Source organism: Protomyctophum parallelum (assembly GCF_964188405.1).
Source record: "Protomyctophum parallelum genome assembly, chromosome: 3".
Classification (NCBI taxonomy): Eukaryota; Metazoa; Chordata; class Actinopteri; order Myctophiformes; family Myctophidae; genus Protomyctophum; species Protomyctophum parallelum.
This window is the reverse complement of record NC_139698.1, coordinates 31,124,700-31,149,846: the sequence shown is the minus strand read 5'-3', so window position 1 is coordinate 31,149,846 and position 25,147 is coordinate 31,124,700. Positions and strand designations below refer to the sequence as shown.

Genomic DNA, 25,147 nt, shown 5'->3' with positions numbered 1-25,147 from the left:
GCGTTTAATCACTATACTAGCACATCTTTGGCAACTCATTCATCATTATAAGCCATAAATGCTCTTACTCAGAGGCAAGCCTATGTTGTACCACCATCTCCTAGTCTCTGCACATCTGTAGGAGTCCCATTAGTTTATTGTCATGTCATCTTGACTTCATGACAGTTCACATTAGCTTTTGTTTATTATTACTATATTAAGACTAGTTAATAGGATATCCGTCAAATCTGTTTCTTTGCAAGTCTACTTGCTTGTCTGTCTGCTTTGTACCCTGTACAGCCACATGCTGTGGTAAATAATGCACTGTACAGCCCTTTCTGCCACCATAGGCTACCGTCCTCTCTGCTCCTTACACTGCTTGGCAATATCAGTGCCATTGTTTGGCTCTTGGCAGGTCCATGGCCTGCAGACTCTGGCTACTTGGTCCACGTGGTGCTGAAGAGAGCCACAGAGACTGCTAATGAACCCGACTCCCATCCATGGCGTTTCCAAGGCGCCAGAGCATGCATCTAATTAATCTTTGTCCTAATTAGATCCTGCAATTAACCTGACTGCCACCAAGCTCCGAGTCCAGCGACTCAACGTGATCTATAGAAACCCTGTACAAGTCTGGAGTATGGTGAAGATGTGCCCTCAAGATTCTGTGCCTTCACAATGGCAAATGTGTGATAGCTAATTATGTGGAGCATTCAGTGTGTGATATTATGATGGCTAATGTGATGATAAAGTCTGTTGTCAAAACTTATATCCACTTCGGCAGATCATTTTTGAATAGGGTTATTTCCCTGTTTTTAATTAAAAAGCTGTCAAAAAAGGCATTGACTGATCTTGTGATGAATTAAGTCTGCAAAATAAAAAGAGGGGGAGGAGAAAACACGAAAATTTATAATCTTTATTAACATGGAGAGATAGATATATCTATCTCTCCATGTTAATAAAGATTATTTACAGGGAGAAGTGTCTATACACTTCTCCCTGTTGTGAGGAGCCTTGAGGCCAGTCACATTAACATTATAGCTGGCTCACTTTCCTTTATGCAATAATGCTACTGCTGATCATATTGAAATAATGTTATGATTCCCCCAAATATAGGCCAGTGCGTCCGCACATCAACCTTAATGTCAGGGAGGACACTCTCATAAAAAATCATGCTTGTAAATGTGTTATGGGTTGTTATTGCGTAGTAAACGTTAATCAAAATGGAAATAGGAAATCATTCCGCTGCAGAGACAGGCAGCTGGTTAAGGTCATGTGACGTGACTGTCAATGATAGGCTAGAGAGATACTGTACATGTGCTGTCTTGCATGCCAAGTTGGCAGACAGAGTCAGACTGACACTGACCATAACAAACTGGCCTACAGCGCTCATAGCCAATGTATTACTAGGCTACTCGATCTGTCTAAATTAGAAATGTTGTCATGGCGCATCGTGAACAAACTGCCAACAGATAGACAGACTCCAACTGACAAGCACAATATATTTTCTTCGTACTGCGCCGCGCGCCGAAGAGTCGATCGACAAGTTCACAGCAGCTGTGAGCTTGTGGATCGGCTATTTTCGGCATACATCAGATGAATACCAACAAGCCTGAATGTTGACAGTGCAGTTTCCCTACGTTTCCAATGCACGCCACCACGGCACGCACTTTAATAAGTATACAGTTTCACTCGTTGCAACTTTTCTTTCGCCCAACCTGTTTTCAAGATGAAGGTGTGGTCGCTGTCATGTTGAGGAGCTGACCCCTGATTCAACTCTGTGTCACTTTGTTCTCGCTTGACAACATTCTCCTCCTGTCCGCCGGCCGCGGCGGACCACAGCCTGTTGGAGACCGCGTCTCTGACAGCTCTAGCGCCGCTCCCCGTCAAGGACAAAATGTAGTCCATGTCACAGCAAAACCTTTGGCAAAAAACATCTACCCCTTGAAAACAAAACCTCGTTCTATGACAGTAGGGGCATTGCGCAAAGCAGCACAGGCCCAAACCCGTTGGTACAGTAATAACACCCCACTACTACAGAGAATTGTCTGTCTCTGACTTCCAGTTCCAACTATAGACTGTGGTTCCAACGCATTCCAAAACAGGAACTGTTTGAAACGCGTCAACAACTGGTGCAAACTTTGTTTTGCCCCTGGTGGCGTCAAGCAGTGCTGTGCACTCAGTCAGTGAGCTCATACTCACTACTGACTGTAGCCTACTGTTAGGCAGTGAGTGGAAGTACTCGCATGTTTTACTTAAGTAAAAGTATCAATACTGCAATATAGAAATACTCTGTTACAAGTAAAAGTCCGGAATTCAAAATGTCCTTGAGTAAAAATGAAATGTATTGGCATCTAAAAGTATAAAGTACCAAAAGTAAAAGTAGGCCTAGGCCTACTCGTTATAGGCATAATGCAGAATGTCCCATTTAACGTTCCCAATATAGAAATCTTTTGACAATAGTAGATAATAATAATAATAATAATAAAGTGATTAAGCCAACAGACCAGGAGAGGTTGGACTGGACTGAGGCAGTGGACTGGAAAGCCTGCCATTTTATTCATTATGGGACATAAGTACACATAACTGTGATGGGACAAAGCTAGTTTAAGCTATAATGTTTTAATTCAAAATCAGAATAAGAAAAGAAAAAAAAAGAGTTACCTTAGATTATGAACACAAGCCATTTTACAATTTAAGAAACTGTTGTGGAATGTGGATTGAGTCAAACATGATTTGAGAGTGCAACAAGACACTGAATGTACTCCATCTGCTGGTTAAAATGAATAGTGCAGGACAGACGTGTTCAAGCCTATGGTTCCAGCAAACACCTGTGATGATGTAGGGTTCGGTTGTAGGCCATAACAAAATCATTAAAAAAAATAAAATTAAATGCACAATCTGGGAGTTTCTCCTTAACACCAAAGCAAAGCCTAGAAGACTGATTGATTGAACTTGATCCTCACTGGCACTTCAAATATTCTCGTCAAGTGGAGTACCAATGATTTATGACATTCTGGATGAGGTTGGAGTTGGAGATTATATTTGGTCCTGTGTTCCTCTGTGACCTTGCACAGGGCCCTGCTGGGACACTTGGTTGTGATGGGTCTTATTCTGGCCCACTGCCACTCCCAGGGGCCTTGTTGCACTGTCCATGATATACTGTGCTGCTGCCCAGCTGCTCAGAGAAGTCATCAAATCATCCATAACTTCCTTGGAGGGAGCTGCCTGGGTTTCTTTCTCTGATACCGTGCTTCCACCTACAGTAATGGGGTCAAATATATACTTTCCCACCAGTGAGACCAAACAATAAAACCACATCTAGTTAGAGGTCTCTATTTTCCTAACCAACTCATCCAGACTCTTTAATTAAGCTTAAGTGTGATTTGAAAAGCAAAATGAATTGTTCAGATAAGATGAACTCCCATTGGGTGGATATTTAAGTTTCAGCCTCCTCTCTTTTATGCACTTCAGCTAATATATTGTATTACAATGTCTTTTTTAGTTTTTTCAATATATTGCTGACTTAGTCTGTATACTACAGATTTGCAAGTTTATCAGCCAACTACCATCTATTATGGTGTTGCAAATTGGGCAGTGGTTAGATTACTAGGTTAGATTCCTTCTAGCACATAAACATGCTTTGATGCATTCTGTCAAAAATGTTGATGTGCACAGTGCACATTTTAAAAGTAGCAGGTGCTCATGATATTATTAATATCATGAGCACCTGCTACTTTTAAAATGCAAAAGTACTTAGGGATTCACTCGACTCAAATTACTTTAGAGTGGTGAAGTCTTGTACAAGAACCCATACAAAAAAAACCCTAGTGTCAGCAGCTGCCAGCAAAAAAGCCTTTAGTGCTTGTGTGTGAGGCTTTGTCATTGTCTGGGAGCGGGGTACTGGGGAGTGCGGGTTAAGCCTAATTTATGCTCCTTCACACACAGAAAATAACTGATTTTTCAAGTCGTTAGGTTAAAGAATCTGATATTTTGACACTGTCGTGCACCGACGTATAAATGAGGCTTTAATCTCAGCACTTTCCCACTGAGATTCAGGTAGGCTGCTGACTAATCCCAAGAAATGGAAGGCTTTCATTATGAAACAACAAACATGAAGCCCAATGGGACGTTGCAGCTTTCCACTGGCAATGGAGGAAGGGAATACACAAGCAGGTTACATAAGCAGAGCCGCTGCATAGTGGTATATGAACATAAACAAATTACCCACTGGAACAAATACGACACACTTGCAAGCTGGCAATGCAAAGGTGTGTGCCCAGACCAAACGGTCACCTTCACACAAAATCGTCCTGTTTTCGTCCCTAAGATTCCCTGTCAACACTGGAAATTACTCCAAACGCAAACGTGATGGAAAATTCACTCACGTGTCACCGATGCACCTGCTGGCAAACACAAAGAAGCATTTCACTGAGTGATAATTGTGAGGGCCAATTGAGTTACGGGGAAAGAAGACACAGTAGCTTGAGTAGATGGATTTTCTCAAAAGAAGATTTCAGAACGCCAGTACAGATACAGCATACAAAATAATTCACATTGTCCTGTGGCTCCATAAGGGTGTTCCTTTCTACTATGCAGTCCTCTGTACAGGAGACGGGGCCAATAAAGTTAGCTGTTAGGGGGAAATGGCTGAGCAGCCAGACAATACAGCAATCACAGGTGTTAAAAAGCCCTGTCAGAGAATTCTTCCCTCTATCAGCCTTTAAGGAAAGTGCAGCTTTGCCTCTCGAAAGCCGTCAACACTACAACAGATTATGGCAGCAGGAGCAAAATTCTCATGAAATGGAAGCATGAATAAATGTGTCGGCGGCTGTTAAAACGGGTGACAATGCTGAGCTGAATCACCGCATCATCTACGCCCAGACTGATGTCACTCAAACACAGCCAAGCAGTGGAGTTCTTTCGTACAGTCATCTTTGCACCACAACACAGGCTTTGTGCTTCAAAAACGCTTAGTCTTTTATCATGCAAAGCAGCCTATAGCAGGTTAATTTTTGCTTCCTTGTCTCCTACAATATATGCTTTTGGCCGCCATCATGGTGGAGAAGAGCATCAAGTTGACTTGCAGCCTGTAGGAAAGCAATGTGGGGAGTCAAGACAACTGATCATGGCAATGACCTCCGACACGTCCTCTTCCTGTGCAACAGTATCATAGGTGGTGTGTGGAAGCTACACATTTTTTCATTTCATGCATTTATTTCAGATTGGTCAGTGTTGTAGAGAGACAGGAAACCAAGGACAGAGACAGAGGAGACATGCGAGACAAGGCAGGGGTTGGAATTGAACACTGGTCTTCAAGATGTCAAAGGAGCATATGGTCTGTGCACTAGTATAAAATAAGGATTAATGCAAGACAGCAATCTCACAGAAGAACCTGGTTCAGCAGAACTGGGGATTCTACAGCATCATTCTTCTGACGTTAGATGATTGTGGAGGGGGGACCTAAACAAAGAACCATAATCACATCAGAGACACAGTTCTATTTTTAGAGGATAAGCCGCTTGTCACAGTCAATTGTGTTCTCTTCTGCATCCAGTTCTTTCCCCCACAAACTCTGCCCTAATTCATGAAACCCAGAGTTTTTGTTCTGTTACGGTAGGGTTGAATATTGGACCACAGGAGCAATGCCGTCCGAATATTGATTCAAAAAGGTATATATTTTGTTGTTATGTAAAGTGAATGTAATGGGCCAAGTGGCCAACATGTTCACTGGATCTAAAAACAAATTGTGAGGGCCTAAGCAGACGGACACTTTACAAAACATGCACAGTAAAGTCCACACAGTGACTTCAGAGTGCAAAAGCCCAAAAAGGATCCTTGTGGGTGCACACGCTCTCAGAGTTCAATGAACACTGACAACTTTACTGTGTTGGAGGCAATATAGCGGAGGTGCGGTTGTCATATCATGCCCAATACTGCTATGGCAGTTGCACCATTACACTATTTCAAGCAACCGTTGTTTTCCCTCTCTCAGGACGGTCCGGCAGGGTGGCTTCCAGTGATGGATGACCGGTGGCGCCAGAGCAGGCTATCTTTCACCAATGCCTCCATTGCCCCTGCTCATGGTCATCTATCCTCTGTGGGCGTCTGCGCTGTCTTGAGGCCGGGTGGCCTCCACGACTGATGACCACTAGCTTCACAGGAGGAACACATCCGCCTACTGGGTGTTCATGGAGTGCTCTCTATCCCTCTTTATCCATCTCTTCTATGTACACACATCTTTGTCCTTCTCTGTCGCACACAGACACACACACACACACACACACACACACACACACACACACACACACACACACACACTCTCTCTGTGTTGGACCTGTTGTTTATGACGAGGAGTCTAGCTGCAAAATGCCGTTCCACTAGCGGTCTCCAGGGGAGGTTTAATTTTTGTCCGCAAGTAAGAGGAGAGAAATAGGAAGTGGGAGGATAGACAGAGAGAGATAGAGAGAGGACACACACACACACACAAACTGAATGAAGAGAGAGAGAGAGAGAGAGAGAGGGCAGAGGTAAAGAGGGAGAGACTGTATCAGACGTGCACCGCTGAGCTCTTCATGTGGGTTGCTTATTAAAATAATAAAGCCCAGCCTTGGACTGAAGGTTGAAGGAGAGTGAGAGTGAGTGAGTGAGTGAGTGAGTGAGTGAGTGAGTGAGTGAGTGTGTGTGTGTGTGTGTGTGTGTGTGTGTGTCAGAGAGGGGGGGGGTGGCAGATGCATCATCAGTGAAGTAAACAAAACAAATTTTCCTCTATGTCAATGTCCAGTTTATTATCTCCATTGAACTCTGTGGTGGGAGTTAATTGCTTTCTGTTAAAGTCAGACACAGTCATAAATTTCATCATTATTCTAAACGGTCTCCCATGAATCAACTCCAGGGCTGTGCAGGAGTCACCGTCGCCGTGTCATGTTCTTGGGGAGCCATGGTTATGAGCACAGGCCAAAGACAGATGGAGCCATGGTTATGAGCACAGGCCAAAGACAGAGCCATGGTTATGAGCACAGGCCAAAGACAGATGGAGCCATGGATATGAGCACAGGCCAAAGACAGATGCAACTTGAAATGAAACAAAATTTGATCCCCTCCCCCCCAAAAAAGACATCTCTAAAATTCGACAATGTAAAATAGTGAGATATTCTGCACTCTCTCTCTCTCTCTCTATCTACCATAAAACTGTCCTCACGCTGGACACTGTTCATTTATCACTTGATATTGCCTGTGCTACAAGCACACTAAATTGGATAATGAATCTCTCCCGCAGAGGAAATACGATAGATGCATAATTTGCTGGTTAAATTGCGACCGTAAGTGTGTAAGCTGTTACTGTGTACTTGGAGAGATGTATGTAGCATTTTTGATCCACATTACCTGCGTGAATTAATTGAGATCCAATAGTCAAAACATATTAATACATAATGAAACATGATCTAATCTGAAGCTACACAGTGTCATTTTGCAGAAACATTAGTTAATTTGAACTCAACAGTGCTGATTTACAGAAGAATGCAGGGCTTGCTTCTTTGAGAATTCCTCAAACGTACTTTTAGACGTACAAAATATCTCTTTTCAAGTAAGCAAGCAAGACAGAAAGAATACTGGTGGAAGAATAGCTTTGGAATGACAGAAGGGAGAGTCCTTTTGAAGTCTATCACTGGGGGAGAAAAATGTACAATGCTGTAGTAACAAGACAGGGTCTAATAGCGGTGTGGCTTAGACTTCATGTGGCCAGTTTAGGACGTCAGTCATATGGCATACTCCTGTATCTATGGCTACGAATTCATCCACATTTAAGCAAAGTTCCAATCAACCAACCAACCACCACTGACTTAATAAATAATGAAAGTGAAATAACAAAAAATATATCCTTGGCCTACTGGCAGTATCAGCATGCACAAGTTAAGCCCCCCCCCCCCTACACACACACACACACACACACACACACACCTTAAGAATCAATAAAAACATCTTTGTATGAGCTTTAAACATAGTGCCTACTAGAAATATGTCGCAGGTTCGACTCCCGATCCCGACGACCTTTGCTGCGTGTCACCCCCCCATCTCTTTTCCCCATTTCCTGTCAACCTACTTTCTCTATCCTACTTACTCTATCAATAAAGGCAGAAAAAGCCCCACCAAAAAATCTCTCTAAAAAAAAATGAACAAAAGAAAACTAGACAAATTGCCCCTCGGGGCACAGGTCTCCACCAGGTCAGGTTGTGGCCTCCTGGTGGCGCTATAATAAGCCAATATGAAAAGGGTGCCATTTCTTCTTACGCATTGGATGGCAATTGGATGATTTGTAGCATTTTGTTCCAAAAATGTGTTTTGCAAAAATCCACCTGTTGGTGGCCCTATAACAGGCCAATGTGAAAAGGGTGGGTTATATTCCTCAGCATAGTAGGAACGTCTGTGAAAGATTTCACGTAAATTGCACGCTGTGTTCCACCAATATTTGAAATCCAATATCAGGATGGAATATGAAATATCGGAGAGATCTGGCTCGAGCACATGACTATAGAGATACTGTGTAACGATTTGCGGGATGTTTGGATACAATATGGAGTAGTAATATAACAAAATGTGTTTTTAGAAAAGTCGGTTTCCTGGTGGCGCTATAACAGGTTCATCGTTGGCATCGAGGGAGTGTGTGTGCAAAGTTTGCCATCGACCGGGTTAACGGTGCCAGAGATTAGCTGTACACAGACGGACGGACACACACACGGACAGAGTGCAAAACATACTCTCCCCATGCCTTCGGCCTGGTGGAGCCCTAGTGGTCACAAGAAGAAATAATAAAAGTGGACAGACAAAGACAGATGAAGCGTTAGAATGGTTGATGTATTGTAATGGCAAACCATGGGGATTAATATCAGTATCAGGTATAAGCCATATGCAGACATAAATTATGGATTTATTGTCAAGTATTTTATTCTGTTTTCTTATCCACCACCAAGAGAACAACTTATGAATGTGTATACTGGGCTTAAAAGGGCTTAAGTCATACTGGGCTAGAGGACACACTGACACAGGAGTCATTATATTAATTCATCTCAATTACCTCCTGAAACTACACCATGTTTCATGCCACTTTCCAACAGCAAGTGTCATTTACTCTTCTTAAAGGACCTATAACATAACATTCAACTTTTTCAATTTCTTTTGTGTTTTTGGGGCTCCCATATGTCTTTTCTAACCCCACAAATAACCAATTTTGAACAATCAGGCTTTCATATCATATGGGTGCTTTAATGGAAACTGCTCTCAGGAACAGCTCAACTGATTTTGTCCTCATCGTGATGTCATCAATGTCACCCTACTTTGTGTAATTCCTCTTCTTCAGTCTTCAGTTCCAAATTTGCATTTCCACTTTGTTTACAATGTCCGCCATTGTTGATTTTTTTATAATGACTCAAATATTAAATAATCTGCATATCAGCACCCCCACCACCTCAGGACATTGTGGTATTGCACTTAAAACTGCTTTCAAAGTCCAGAAAGAAATGACTGGTTATATCAGAGTGGTGATTGAGGCTCAAACCATTAGAAATAAGTTTGAGGGACATAAGACAATATGATATTAAATATTAAAAACTGTTTTAAAATGCATGTTATTTCTGCTTTAACATAATACAAGATCTAATACACCTATACCTTCAAAGCATTTCAACACAAATGATTGCATCCTTTGTGAGAGTGGAAAAAGCACCCGGCAATGCAATGCCTCCGTCTGACAGTGTTCTAGAACCTCGGCATTCAGTGAGATGTATTAATGAATGCACCGAGCATTGACCCGTGAGTGAAGACTGCATACTGCACTGCCCAGCTAAATCCTGTCCTCCAGCTATTCTTCCCCTTGGATAAACCAGTGCACGGCGGGCGAACCTCGCCCCAGAGCGTATACATCTTCATTCTAATCAGAGCTGGGGGAGGGGATTGGTGGGCTCAAGGTTTACCGAGATGACTCATCAACATGGCTTCTTTCAAATACATGCATGTTTCCCACCATTATTTCAAAGTCTGGTGTCAGAAAATGCCTTTTTGTGCACTCGGTAATATCCCAGAACTTTTCAAAATTGAATAATTTAGGGATGTCTTTATACACTCTACATTGTTTACTACACGTTATGCAACAGATCATGTGTCCACTCAAATCATGACTCACTCATTGGCATCCGTCAGTCTCGAGAGACTATGGAGTCACGCTCTGGAAAGGGGTTCTTCGGCTTTTTTTTACTATCCATATGCTTAAGGAATAACATTATCAGGCTTTGTGATATTTAAGCAATATCAATTCTACAATATGGCGATTCAATTCAAATAGTAGTCCATACGGTGAATTTGTTAAATTATTGTGCAAATAAAAGTTATTGTGCAAAAGTTTCTGTGCTCCTCAAAAGTGCGACAAAATGTGATGGAGGGAAATATGCTGTAGTAGGTGAACCTTTCACGGGGTAACATAACACTAACATGACTTTTCTCTATTAGAAGCTCATTCTGCCACAGCATCGATGGAAATGCGTCAGACGCTGGCAAAATATAGCTCTTTTAAAGTAATAGGTCACCATAAATTCATGAGAAAAAAGAAAACGAATATCAACTGTTATGTGGAGTGGCAGATCTGATTTTCTCTCTGCTGTAAAAATGAATCAATAGCAGTGGCCGGCCGTAGCGTTCCACACTACAGAACTGCTTACTCTCCATTTGAGCTATATGTAATCAATCGTAGCCAAAGGATGGCTGGACTCCTTTCCAAACTAAGTGGGGGAACAGTGGGATTACTAGCACCATGGCATTTATAAATTGAGCCCAACGAGCAGAGGGCCGCCAAGAGACTCCCGGTCAACGTAATTACACCGGCAGGCCAATATATCCAGCCCACAGATCTTTTACAGTAGCGCTGCAGTAAATTCAGTTGCAAGGGTCCTTCCTTCCGTCCGTCGCTTGGAACTGCAGAGCAAAATCAAATTGTTTGCAATTCTTTGTTTAAAAAAAACTAAAGTCAATTTGGCCATTAGGAATGTCTGTGGCCTTTGGTTCCGTCTGACCATGGCCATTGTTCCCCATAGTTGTGATTTAGATGTACAGAGACGTATTTTTCAGATCCTGGGGGAGTCTATAGTGTCTCAGTGACACTTATTGTTTGTCATAATGTTATTATTTCCCTTTGAAAATGCTGAAGGACACGGAGAGCGCTTAAAAATTAAGCTCAATTAAGTTTGAAGACGCTACATAGTCTCTGTAGACATTTGGAAATGATAAAACGTCAAGAAATCCAACTAAAATGACTTGTTTTGCTAGCATGAACACTAAGCACTTCACTATGACATTGAGCGCACACACACACACACACACACACACACACACACACAAACACAAACAAATGTATTGGCTCTGTTTTACGGTTGTGGAGGTTAAACGTATTATTTCATCTCTATCTGTAATAAATAAATTATGTCCAGAAATCAGACAGCTCCTCATGGTGACATTGAGTTGTATAGAATGGGGTTACAGTACATTATCAAAACTCTTGTCTTGGGAAGGCCTGGATTGATGTTGGTCAGGGGGCACATTCCACATAATTCAGTCAAGTATTATCCCCCCAGACTGGAGACAACCTGGTTAGCATTAGACTGATGGAACCAGGAACTATGTCTGCCTGCCATCATCCAATCCCAGGGACAAATGGAAACAACACACACGAGTAATTCGATAGGAACAATTCCAGTATATGACACTAACAAACTGAGTGAGCATTGATATAGCAGTGACCGCATCAAGTCTTTGATGGCAGCGGTTCCCCAGTTTAGTAGGCTATGCATTAAGCCACAGACCCCCATAATTATAATTAAAAAAATATATATATCCCACGATTTTGCAACCCATTTCTTTCACCCAGTGTCAATTATCTAATGTAATCCTGGGCGCTACACTTCCTCTGCCAACCTGGGGGGGGGGGGGGGGGGGGGGGGGGGCAGAGGAAGGACTGACATCATGCTTCCTTCTATGCATGAGGAGTCCAAGCTGCTTTTCATCTGACAGGGGGGAGTTTCCCCAGCCGGACGTAGCGGTCAGGATTTCAAAGGCGTTTTTAGAATCGGCCTCAGTCAAAAATGGGTTAATTCCACAGCATGGCTATAGTTTTATAGGCTTTGTCTGTATGTCTTTGTCTGTATGTGTGCACGCTATGAGAATAATAAGTAAAAGTCAAAACCCAGAAAAACAGAGGTGACATTCTCTGCCCATATCAAAGTTACCATCATAGCTGTTTTATTGCTCTGTAGCGGTGACCAAAGCATATTATTAACCTTTGTGGAAATGGTTTCTAAGTCATTGCGGTATGTGTATGTGCGAGCGTGTGTGTGCGTGTGTGTGTATATGCAAGCTTTCCTCATACTGTTCTGAGTGAGGACAATGACTTCTGAAATGAGTACAAGGACACAGTTAAACAGTGCAGCCATGCTCTCTGTCTGAGTGACATAAATTAACCTAGCCTAACAATGAAAGTATCTCTTCTGAGCCACTCAAGAGAGGACAAACCTCTCCAAACAATATTAACATTGTTGTGCTAGACAGAACAAGACAGATTGGGGACCCTATTATGCCTATCTTAATTACCGCTAGGCCTTATTAATTAACTTATGACATGGAGGCGGGGCCAAGGCCATTTTGCTAGTATGAGTGCGGTAATCTGTGCACAGCGCGGCAAGGCGCTAAAACAGCCCAGAATTAGTTATGAGTGTGTTTTTCAATGTTCAACCCTTATTTTGAAGACATTTTGCCAAACATCTGCAAACGGATGTTATGTTGTCTATAACTAGTGTGTGTGTGTGTGTGTGTTGTCGCAAATCACTTCTGGTGGTGCGATGAGAGCAGAGAAAGCCTGATCACGAGGATCACAGCGTCGGCTATTTCCCGTGGAATAAACCTTGTTTTGACCAGAAATGCCATCTGGGACAAGCAATTGGAGATAAATGCAATTGAAAGAAAACAGATAAGAGTGGATGCTGGTGCACGAGAAATTCAAGATGGCACGCTCCAGTGTTATTGACAATGACAACACCAGCTAGCAATGCAACCCAATGCTAACGTGAGTAGCATTTCGACTTGATCGATCAAAACCACTATAAAAAGGACCAATTGGCGTAGATCCCCGCCAATGGCGATGGGTCAGATTAATTCAATTGGCGTAGATCTACGCCAAAGACGGGGAATGTGTTAAAGTACAATGTTGGGAGCTTAATAAAACATTAATTCGAGGTCGCGCTAACTATAGTCTGATCAGATCAAGGTGTTAATAGGGCTCTAAGAGTCTGAAAGCTTGTTAAAAGCCACTAGCAGCCTCGCTTCTCCTCCAGAGGAGATGCAATAATTAACTTGCATCGCGTGTGTGTGCAACCCATCTGTTTTGCCTACCGGTATATTGATAGTACCAGTAGAGATTGACAGGAAACATGGAGAGAGATCGAGACGGGGAGTGACACACAGCCAAGGCGATCGGGATTTGTACCTGCAACACGCCGTCATGCTCCACTAGAGCTGTGGTTGTGGTACTGTATGCACCTGGACCACAAGGCCTTCTCTTGGATTTGTTGTGTAGCTAAAGCTGCCTGCTGATGCTACTGTACGCTGCTAGTCTGCTGTATGCTTCCCAGGCGGGAAGGCTTGGGCTTATCTCAGCACACACAAGCAGCTCTGCTGGCACGGGCAGCATGGCATGGCATGGCATGGCTGGGGGTGCCTCTGTCAGAGCATGACAGATAGCTCTTACTCTGTCCCTCTCTGTCTCTCTATCTCTTTCAATGCACCTCCAGTCTCTTCAGTGAAAACATGCAGGGTTTTGATACTGGCACACTGGCATTGCTCGGTACCATCCTAGCCTAAGTTGTAGCCTATCCATCTACAGTATTTATCTATTCATTTCATTAATTTAACAGGGACAATTATTCAACACATTCATTTTCACATCCATGTAAATGGGCCAGTGTTAGCCAGAAGCAAATATTCATCTGTAGTCCCTGTGCAGGTTGTTATAAAGTGGTGATAAAACTATCCATACAAAAACAAAAACATATACAATACAATACAAGTATGTAAACATATTATGAGGGACAGAACAATTACAGTGAAATGTGAGAAGTGACACCAGTGACAAATGGAGCTGATAATTACCCATGACTACAAATTTGGTTTGTAGTCATAGTTGGTGGTCTCTCTTACTTCGGTAGGGAGACTATTCCTGTAATAGGAGGCTCTAACAGAGAATACTGTTTTACCAAACACTGCATTGTCCCTGTAAATACATCGTAGTCCCCTTTGGAAGTTGCCCTAACCTAAACCTAACCTAGCCTACACATTCATGCAATGTGGCAGGTTGCCAGCCTTAATAATATCCTTAATTTGAACATCTCTGTTCAAATTAAAACACTAACATGGCTTTGGGTTTTGTGAGCAGAAAGCTACTTTGAGAAGCAACACATGCATATAGTGTACAGTACCACACATGCACAGGCATAAATTAACGCATATGCACACTAGGTATACTGTATGAATGCACTCAACCACGCATGTACACTGTATGAATGCACTCAACCACGCATGTACACATGGGCACACGCACGCACACACACACACACACACACACACGCACGCACGCGCAATCAGGTCAGGATCCTACAGCTTCTGAGGTAATAATGTCAATCATACTACTCCAGCAGGCTCCATCAGACTGGAATCATTTGACATTTCGGGCCAGACAACAATCTGTTGAACACTGAAAGTGAATTCACACTAACTACTCTCTGGAAAACCACTGGTCCATGAAAGGTTTAGATTTAGTAGCCCAAAGGTCTAATATTACATTGTACAGAAAATACAATTATATATCCTTTGAAAATGAAATTTATGATTGTCCCATTTTTGTCCCAAAAACAATGATGTCCCACTTTTGTGTAATTGCCACCACTGGCTATGACTTGGATGTGTAAACACAAGCAACGTACCACCTGAGACAATGACATCAAACGAAAGCAATACTCATGTACAGCCTCAAGCACTTTGCTATACCTGCCAACTAGCATAATGGTTAGCACCCGGTCTGACACCATGCTGTGACTACAGCATGTTACAGCTGTAATGAATTATTTAGGAAGAAAAATACACAGTATATGTTAGTTCCAAGCGGAGTAACAAGAGACAGTATTCCAGTAGGTATGGTATAAGGGAAGGCAGTCAGGGCACACACAAAACCACAACAAAAGGCCACCAGTATGGTAGCTAAGGCCCGAGCTGACACTTCCTTCGATGTATTGAACGGCTGCTAATTTAATTCCAGCCAGTGAGTCCCTTAACATGGAACTGCATATCAAACAACCTATGGTGGGGGCCTAAGGCCAGTTAGTGTATCGCTCCCCCAGCACCAATTCCTCTCCTCTTCGACCAGGCAGTGAAAATTCAATGAATAACTAACATGGGAATAATCATTCACATGCTGTCGGTGGCGGGCCATGGCTCTCAGGGCATGAGGATATGCAAAAACGGGTGGTCCTGTCTTGTTTATTAGCATTTCCTCTGTCAGGTACACAGCTGTGCAGGACACTGTAAAAGCAGGATCAGGGTCAACACATGCATGAACATGCATGCCCTTTCGAGAGCTCCTGGGAGGACTTGCGTGATACTTAAAATAGCTTCATGTCCATTATGGCAAATTCTCCTCGTTTCTTAGAATGTGTAACTAAAGCAGTCATCTGAGCCAAGTCTGGTCATCTTCGCCAGTACTCCTTCCCTCTACCTTTGCTGTACGGCCCGCACAGGTGAGTCAAACAACAGCGTAATTGGATAAAATATGTCACCTCAAGACTGCAGTCAAGGTTGGACCAATGAACTGTGGAAATCTGTCAGTAATGTCTGTCTATCTATCTCTATCTCTCTCTCTCTCACCACCCCCCCCCCCCCCCTTAGGTCATGAATGCATTAGGAAACATGGAGGTAGAGAAGGAGAGGGGGTGAAGGGTAAGAGTGGGCAAAAAAGGCACAAAGGCAAGACAGACAAATGGTGGAGAGAGGTGCAGTCTAAAAGGCATCCTCTTAGAGGCCATTATCTGAAGTGACATGCTGTTAAGTCTCTGTGCTCTCCTTGCAAAGCCATCTGCAGGAGGCCAGTCAGTGGCCACATCGCTCACCTGTTAAGTGCTCATCTCGACCTGCCTGAGACATCATCCTTCATGTTGTATGAATCATTTCAATGCATAGTATCACACAGATAATCGAGAATTGTTTCTGCTCACAAAACCCGAATTACTTTCAAGAACACGCACATGCATGGCAACAAGGATAAACATATGGGTTAAAGATTGCCGAGGTACTGTATATCAATCTCAAATGACAAATAAAATGAGAAGCGCCTATGGTTATTCTCCCAAGAAGAAAAGCATACAATATTGGCCAGATGGAACAATGTTTGCAATACAGCTACAACATTCACTTAATTCACTGGTACTGATGCGGTGACAGTACAAAGCATATTAAATGGGCCTATAGCTCCAGAGACGTTCCTGCTGTACATGCTATAATGATGTAAAGGTCAGACATGGCGGTGTCAGACAGAGAGTCTGGAAGAGTCTGTGTGAGGTGTCGCGGGGATTCAGCAACCAATACTGCAGGTGTCCTGCAGACCAGCTTTGTGCAGATCGCCTGAGCTAATGTCTGACTTCCGTGCTGCACGTCTGCCGTCTTCTCCTGCTTCTTTTTTCCCAGCTGCGCTCTCCCATCCTTTCTCCTACAGTACGTACATGCCTGTGCTCTCCAGTCCTTTCTGCTACATGCCTCCATTTCTCGATAATCTCGCTGGATGTCATGTTGTGCCGCTTGTCCCTTGCCGTCATGTAACATGTGCAGGGGAAATAGGCGCATGCATGCATTCATTCTTCTGTGCTCCGACAGCTTATTCCCTTCTTCCTTCATAGCATTCCTTTCGTCTTTCCTTTCTCCCCTTTCCTTCCTTCTGTCCTACCATTGTTGGTCTTGGTCTGGTTATTGAAATGTCTGCATTAGATGTGACTCATTAATGGCAGGTCTGCCTGAAGCCTGGCAGAGAGCAAGGCTTGCTGTCTGCCACATTATTGCTCTCCCATTAGAATAAATGAGCATGATCACTCCTGTAAGATGTGACTGGGGCTGGGTTTGACTACATAAAAATGCCCAAGGGCCAGTCTTAGTGGGGCCCCATCTTTAGACAGACAGAAGAGATAGGACAGCAACTAATCAATGTCTAATTATGTGGTAGAACAGCATACATGACTGACACCCTGGAACCTCTGATATACTGAATAGTGGTGATACAGCCTATGAGGTTTTAAATTGATACATAGACATTAGACAACATTAGCTAGGATGTACCGCTACGCAATCGAGACCTCCCATCTTACAAGTCCATGTCTACACATTTAAGACTTGTTGAGGCCAAAGACTGAAAATAGACGATCTACAGTAAAAGCTCACAATGCGCTGCATTCGTGACACGATGTAAGCTTGTAGATCGGAGATACTGTCATACGACAGAGGAGAAATTAAGCATTAGAAGAACGAATCGCAGCAGAATGAATTACCCCTTAAAGTTAATTAAGACTCAAAATTTAAGCGTAGCTTTGCTTTAACTCAACTGTGTCGAGCCATCATTACAGTACATATAATTATAATGGTTGAGTGACTGAGGCTTCCAACCTTCTGCAATTAAAATTTGTGACAGCACCCAATGAAATGGATGATGAATGACAAGAGTGGGCAAAATGTCAAGAGTCAGTGCACCTGTCCTGGTATCCCTTTTTATACAGCACTTTCCCTCATTGATTATTGCTGACTGAACTGATACGGAGGACCACAAGTCAATCCACTCTGTAGTCAATACCTGGCCCGGTGAGAAGCTTAGTCAATAGATGATGACTCTGTAGAATGATTCTGTACATGTACAGTGTGTGACGCTGGCATGCAGGCCTGCAGTGCCATTGTTTTCCGTCAGCCCCTTCTGTGAGGCAACTAATGGACTACAGCAGGGGTCTTCAGTGTTTTAGACCAAGGACCTCTTAGCTGAGAGATATTATAAAGCAAGGGTTTGAGGACTGGGAGGTTGATTCCCGAACATGGCACGGCTGCGACTCACCGCGCCAAGAGATGGGTCAAATGCAGAGAACACATTTTGCATACAGCAATGTATGTGACAAATAGTAGGAATTTAAAGCAGATCTACAAGTTAATATAATGTGTGGCATTAGTAAAAAGGTACAGTATGCCTGGCCATTGGATTTCCCTTCGGCACAAAAACTACAGCCTCATCGGCCATGCTCTTCTCACAACCCCATCACTATTCCTTCTGGCAGAACAGCTAGCTCTGCAAAACTGGGGACAGGTTGTTGCATTGATTTACATGACTAATCGCCTACTGTATGCTCAAGCAAGGACATGTGGGGGAAATCTAATTCACCATGAACTCTATTGCAAGAGGGTTGCAAGAGTGTCAAACACTTCTGGTAAACAACAAAGAATAGCCTGATGTGATGGATCAGCACAACTTACTTTTGATACGTTTTTGGTCATCTATTTTTATGACACTTTTTGCTTTGGATAGGCGGTACAGTACATACAGTGTGAAACGAGCTGGGGGAAAGTGGTGGTGACAATAAGCGTTACAGAGTTAAAGTGTACTTCGACTTAATGAGAAAGAAATAGCTCAAGGTTATTGATTATACTGCAGGTTACAGCATGCATCCTAATTACACATTCATTAAAAAAAAGACCAAACCATATCGTTGGCTCACTTTCATGCTGTACCAAAAGTACATACATAATTATAGTCCAATGAAGAAAGGGCCATACAAAATTGATGTCTATGCATTTCCTCTTGATTTCCCCATACTATACTACAGTATCTGGCTCGTATCTCAATGTTCTTTCCTCTGAGGTGTGTGCCAGGAATCCTAATATCAACTCTCGCATTCATTGTCCTTCTGATTCACTATATGGGTCACTGTGACAATGACATTCGTAATCAGTTTGTGTGTCCCTCTCTTCTCCTCTCTCTCTCTACCTCTTTTTCAATCTTCTCATTCGTCCTTAACCTAATAACCTCTTTGTCTTTCTTTCACTCATCTTCTGTCTTCCTTCTCCGTCTGTTATCATCAGGCCCAGATGTACAACATTTACACTGGGGGAGGGCTACTGCATGCGCTCTCTCTTTCTAACCTTGAACGAAGCAGCTTGCTAACCCAATCAACATCATGAGGTGAATATAGATTATTATTATTAGTTTAGCTCAAACTCGTTTCATCACCTCAGAGAAGGCAACCCCCTATAGTGTAGTTACTAAAGTACCTTCCAAGGCATGAATAATAGACAGTTAACCGCCAGTGGTCTCCAATAGGATTCATCACAGTGATAAATCTCATCACAGTCATGTAATTATAATTTGTAGGCAGGAAATTAATTAGGAGACGAGGCACGGGAGAGGCGGCGAAATTTGCCAGAGTACAAAGTTCAGATAACAGGTGCGAGAAACGTGAAGCTACAGTGTGAGATTCATGACATACTCTGACCGGCACCACCCCACTCTGAAAACCTGTGTCCTAGGAAGCAGACATGAAAGAACGCACACACTCAGATGCGTGAGACGGATTTCCGCAACCCTCTCACTTACCAATGGTGTAGCCTCGCTTCAGTTCGCCACACCGCGGGCTGAAGCGCTGTGAATTGGTGGCATTGTTTTCCCGAACCGCGAGAGCCGTGGCTGTCTTTGCAACAGGTGGTGTGGCCTTGTTGAGGGATGAGCTTGGCACCAAAGTCGAGGAGAACCCTTGATTGGCAATATCCACCGACTGCGACTTGTTCTTCAGTCTGCTGGGAACATAGTAGAGAAAGAGCCCATTAAAAGTCATAAATGTGTAACATTCATTTTAAGAAGTATTTTTGGTGATGCCTCGGGCAACATAGCGGTCATTACATAGTCATACATCCTCTATAGCCTACTGTATGTTTAGGAATGCAAATAAGAAGTAATGCGAAACGGCATGAATATGTTTAACCCATTAAGACCTGAGGCCTATTCTAAACACCCCCCCCCCCATCTGAAAATGTTTTGTGCCAGAGACCCCCTGAAGATTTGTTAAGAGATTCCAAATTATTATTACTTGCGCAAGCAGAGCGCGCAAGTAATGTTTTCGCCCGGTCTCTTCCGCCGTGACAGCTGTCCCGCCATTCGATGTTTATGCAGAAAAACATCAAATCTGTGCCTGTTTTGCTGGGACCAAATGACCACAAATGACCATATTTCTTACGTCATCATTTAGAGCTAGTCATACGTATACTATATACATAATCAGTAAAAATAAAATTGCAAATTGTGCCTGATCTGCTGGGACCAGAGTACGTGGTGTGTATATGTATGACTAGCTCTTAATGATGACGTAAGAAATATGGTCATTTGTGGTCGTTTGGTCCCAGCAAACCAGGCACAGATTTGCTGTTTTCTTGCATAAACATCAAATGGCGGGACAGCTGTCACGGTTTTTGGCGCAAAGTAACCACAGTATACCGCTAATCAACTTACAACTACACACTTTATACAGTATAGAGTACAGAGTATATATGTATACGTATATAGTATATGCCTATATACTATATATATTTCTTACGTCATCATTTAGAGCTAGTCATACGTATACTATATACATAATCAGTAAAAATAAAATAGCAAATTGTGCCTGATCTGCTGGGACCAGAGTATGTGGTGTGTATATGTATGACTAGCTCTTAATGATGACGTAAGAAATATGGTCATTTGTGGTCGTTTGGTCCCAGCAAACCAGGCACAGATTTGCTGTTTTCTTGCATAAACATCAAATGGCGGGACAGCTGTCACAGTTTTTGGCGCAAAGTAACCACAGTATACCGCTAATCAACTTACAACTACACACTCTATATAGTATATATGTATACGTATATAGTATATGCCTATATACTATATATATTTCTTACGTCATCATTTACAGCTAGTCATACGTATACTATATACATAATCAGTAAAAATAAAATAGCAAATTGTGCCTGATCTGCTGGGACCAGAGTACGTGGTGTGTATATGTATGACTAGCTCTTAATGATGACGTAAGAAATATGGTCATTTGTGGTTGTTTGGTCCCAGCAAACCAGGCACAGATTTGCTGTTTTCTTGCATAAACATCAAATGGCGGGACAGCTGTCACGGTTTTTGGCGCAAAGTAACCACAGTATACCGCTAATCAACTTACAACTACACACTCTATATAGTATATATGTATACGTATATAGTATATGCCTATATACTATATATAGTATATGCCTATATAGTATATGCCTGCTTTGCTGGGACCAAACGACCACAAATGACCATATCTCTTACGTCATAATTTAGAGCTAGTCATACGTATACTATATACATAATCAGTAAAAAATTAAATAGCAAGTTGTGCCTGATCTGCTGGGACCAGAGTATGTGGTGTGTATATGTATGACTAGCTCTTCACCCAAACTTATATAGATAGAAACTTGAATCATACTTAATAATACTAGGTGTTTATATGCATAAAGTAGGTAGGTAGCAAATAGTTACATCTAAAAATTATACATTTCAAACGTTCCTTCACAGAGATACTGAGATTTGACAGTTTACAGCGGTCGAAAGGACTTGCGCGCTCTGCTTGCGCACTAGTTGGCCATTTATGGCCTACTAGTGTGCAACAAGCAAGTATGCACTCGACAGAGTGCAGTTCTAGTTATTTTATGTGGTTTGATTATTGTGAAAAATATACCAATGAAAGCATATAAAAAAAATATGTTTTAATTGAAACAGTTACACAGAATGACTTTAGGTTCATGTTCATTGCAAATGTGAAATTATCCATGTCATTGCATACACAATGTAAATACAGGATGGCCATGACCATGGAAGGACATGGCTGAAGGAGGTTTTGTGTAAACATAGTAAATGACAAACGTGTTAATCAAAGAGCATTCAAGGTTATTGATATTGATGGGTTTGCCATTGAAATGTAATTGAGCAAGACATTTTTTGCAGCTACAAGGATTTTGTGAGAAGAAATCAATAAGGTAATCACAATCTTGTTAAGGGTGAATTTATTTACATTGCCCTGCTCATCAAATGCGAGAGACCACTTATATATGTAATATGTAAATTGCAAGATTTAATGGAAAGATGTAAATGGCGTGCAGACTCACTGAGCTGGGTCAAATTAAAGCTACCTAGGTCATTTCATAATGCCTAGATTAAGAGTAGGATTTGGAGAATTTCTAAATGAGTTCAGCAGGCTAATCCGAGCAGGTAATCTCAGTCTCAGAGTGGTAGGCCAACGCAGGCCTATCCAGTCAGCCATGTTACTATACATGCAAACATGTAGACCTACCATAAAGAAACGTTCACATGCACATAATGTACTAATGTACTGTATGGACACGTAGGGCTCCATCTTGCGCCACCCTTATCCCTTATCCCTAAATGTATGTGATTTTCTACGATTTTGAAAAACATTTTAAAATAGTTCAACTAGCTGATCTACATTGAGACATTGTGAGTGTGTAGATCGGATATTTAAACTATTTTAAAAGGTTTTTGAAAATAGTAAAAAATGGCAAATTAGTTTAGGGATAAGGGTTAAGGGGTGGCGCAAGATATAGCCCGTAAAGTTATATGCTTTAGTCTAAACTTATGGAGTTAAAAAAGGGAGGGAAATGACAGCCAAAACACCAACATTGGTTAGTCCATTCTGGAAAAAGCCCTGAAACAGCAATACAAGATTCCCAGCACTCCGCTCTGTTGCAGTTACTGTACTTCCAATCATTCGGCTAAAACTGCTGAAGCCAACAGAATCCTTCCAGCCATTTCACAAAAGTGCACATCCCCGGACATAGCATCTACAAGCTAATGAAAATGCATAATCTCCACAGAGATGCTGTCCTCCCCTTTCCCCACTCTTTACAAACTGAAGGACAGCATAGATGAACACACACAGGGGAGACAATCATTGCTGGATGAGATAGAAAATAAAAAGCCAGGTAAAATTATTAAGTTCATGGTCCACAGATCATTTCTGCAAACAAGTCCCCAGAGTCTATTTAACAAACACTATAATTACCATTTCCATAGAAAAAAACCCATATATTAACATATTCGATTGCACTCCCTAAGAGCTATCATCAAGAGCTAATGCGAGCTGGGAGGCAGAAAGCTAAACAAATTGAACTGTATGACAGCAGAGAAAGAGAGAGTGTGTGTGAGAGAGAGAGAGAGAGAGAGAGAGAGAGAGAGAGAGAGAGAGAGAGAGAGAGAGAGAGAGAGAGAGAGAGACAGGGACAGAGAGAGAAAGAGAGAGAGATGCATTAGACTTAGCATGAAGTCTATTTCCAGTCCCTTAGGAGTTAGCTCTAATTACTGTCTCATCAGTCGAGCAGAAGCCCCTCTTCTAGCTCCGTTTCACTGAGCTGCAAGGCCAACCGGTGTCTAAACAGACTGCGGTGGGTGTGTGACAGAGAATGAGAGAGGATGCATGCACCCCATCCTCTCTGGGTGAGACGGAAAGAGATGGAGAGACAAGAGACAGAAAAGTGAGATAAACACAGTCAATGTGCCAGGGCATGTGTATGTGCATGTCAAATGGAGCAGAGGAACTTCGAAAAGAAAAGACTAAGTAAAAGCAGAGAGAAGCTACAGAATGTAACTTTCTGTGTGTGTGTGTGTGTGTGTGTGTGTGTGTGTGTGTGTGTGTGTGTGTGTGTGTGTGTGTCTGTGTGTGTGTGTGTGTGTGTGTGTGTGTGTGTGTGTGCGCGTGCGGCATAACTCAGACAGTGTCCGACCGTTAAGTCTTAAACTTGACGTTATTAGATCTGCAATCCGAGAGACACAAAGAGGAAGAGAGAGACGAAGAAGAGAAGAAGGCTAAACACCCTTGATCATTCTTAAATCATACAAAACACAAGATCATAATGTGTCTCCCTAGGGTTACATGTTCTGAATCTCTCACACAAAGAATAGAGAGAGAGGGCGAGAGACCTAGTAGAAGAGTGTTAGTGGGTCAGAGGTGAGCCCTGACAGATGGTAAACCACATAATGATGTGGTGGACATCCTTTGTTTACAGACAGCTTCTGTGTCTCAACCACATGGCCCACTTAACATCCAGGAGTTCCGCCGCCCTAGCTGATAATCCCAGGTGAGTGCACCATGCCGCAAACAGAATCGCTCCTCAACTGCAAAAAACGTCAGAAAAACTTACCCTGGCGGGTAATTGTGGCAGGATTAAGAAGCTTTCTTCTCACACCACAGGTGATTGGCTGCTGCTTGTGACGCCACTGGTTAGTCATTGATTTAAAAATAGTAAAATAGGCTTAATGATCCTGATGCCGTTAAGCTTTGAGTTCACCAGTCTCTCCCCTCACATAACAAATCAAAGGAGATACAGTATAAATGCGTGTCAACAAAGCTACTGTACTAGTATTGATTTCTATTAGAAAACGCTGTCTCTTAAAACACTTGAGTGCCTCCCGCGATTCAGTCTAATGTCTCAAAGCGACATTTTCTCCAGTTGTCACTGAGGGCAACTTCATTCAGGGTAAAGACACGGTGTTGAAAACGTTCCCATGAATCCGAGACATGTTGCCATCACAAAGCCCTTCAAAAGGCATACACGTTGTGCTCCACGGCTACAGCAACATTATTTTGTTTTTGGTTCTCCATTCATATGTTTGGTTGGTTTGTAGCACACATGTCACGCAAGTTTCACAAGTCCACAAATCTGATGAGTTGGGTTGGCCAATATGATCTAATATGGCAAATAGAATCCCTGCGTGCTTTCAGCAGATAGTTTGTTTAGTAGTGTTCACAACGAAATTCAGATGAAGATGCTTGGCAGCTTTGTTGGTTTGGTTTGTCAAAGAATAAACATATTGTTTTTTTTTTAAATAGTTTATTTGACAGTGTCGGGTTGTGTGGTGATGACATTGTAATGTCGTTGTTCATTACGTAAAATACCCAATGACGTTACTCCAACAGACTGCCATCTGGAAGATGTCAACAGAACATCAACACATTGTTAAAGACATCATGTCCCTATTTTTGGC

General features: G+C 42.4%; 1 protein-coding gene across 4 annotated transcripts in view; it reads right to left on the bottom strand.

Moving 5' to 3' along the window:
* Positions 1–25,147, bottom strand: part of oxr1a (oxidation resistance 1a) — a 175,460-nt gene that overhangs the window by 72,567 nt on the left and 77,746 nt on the right. For 2 of the 4 annotated variants that reach the window (XM_083761490.1, XM_083761487.1), the window contains exon 3: positions 19,679–19,878. In XM_083761490.1, coding sequence (XP_083617616.1) covers positions 19,679–19,878 — 200 coding nt within the window. Of the gene's footprint in view, positions 1–1,694; positions 2,062–19,678; positions 19,879–25,147 lie in introns of those variants that run through there. The other 2 variants (XM_083761488.1, XM_083761489.1) reach the window with 2 other exon arrangements.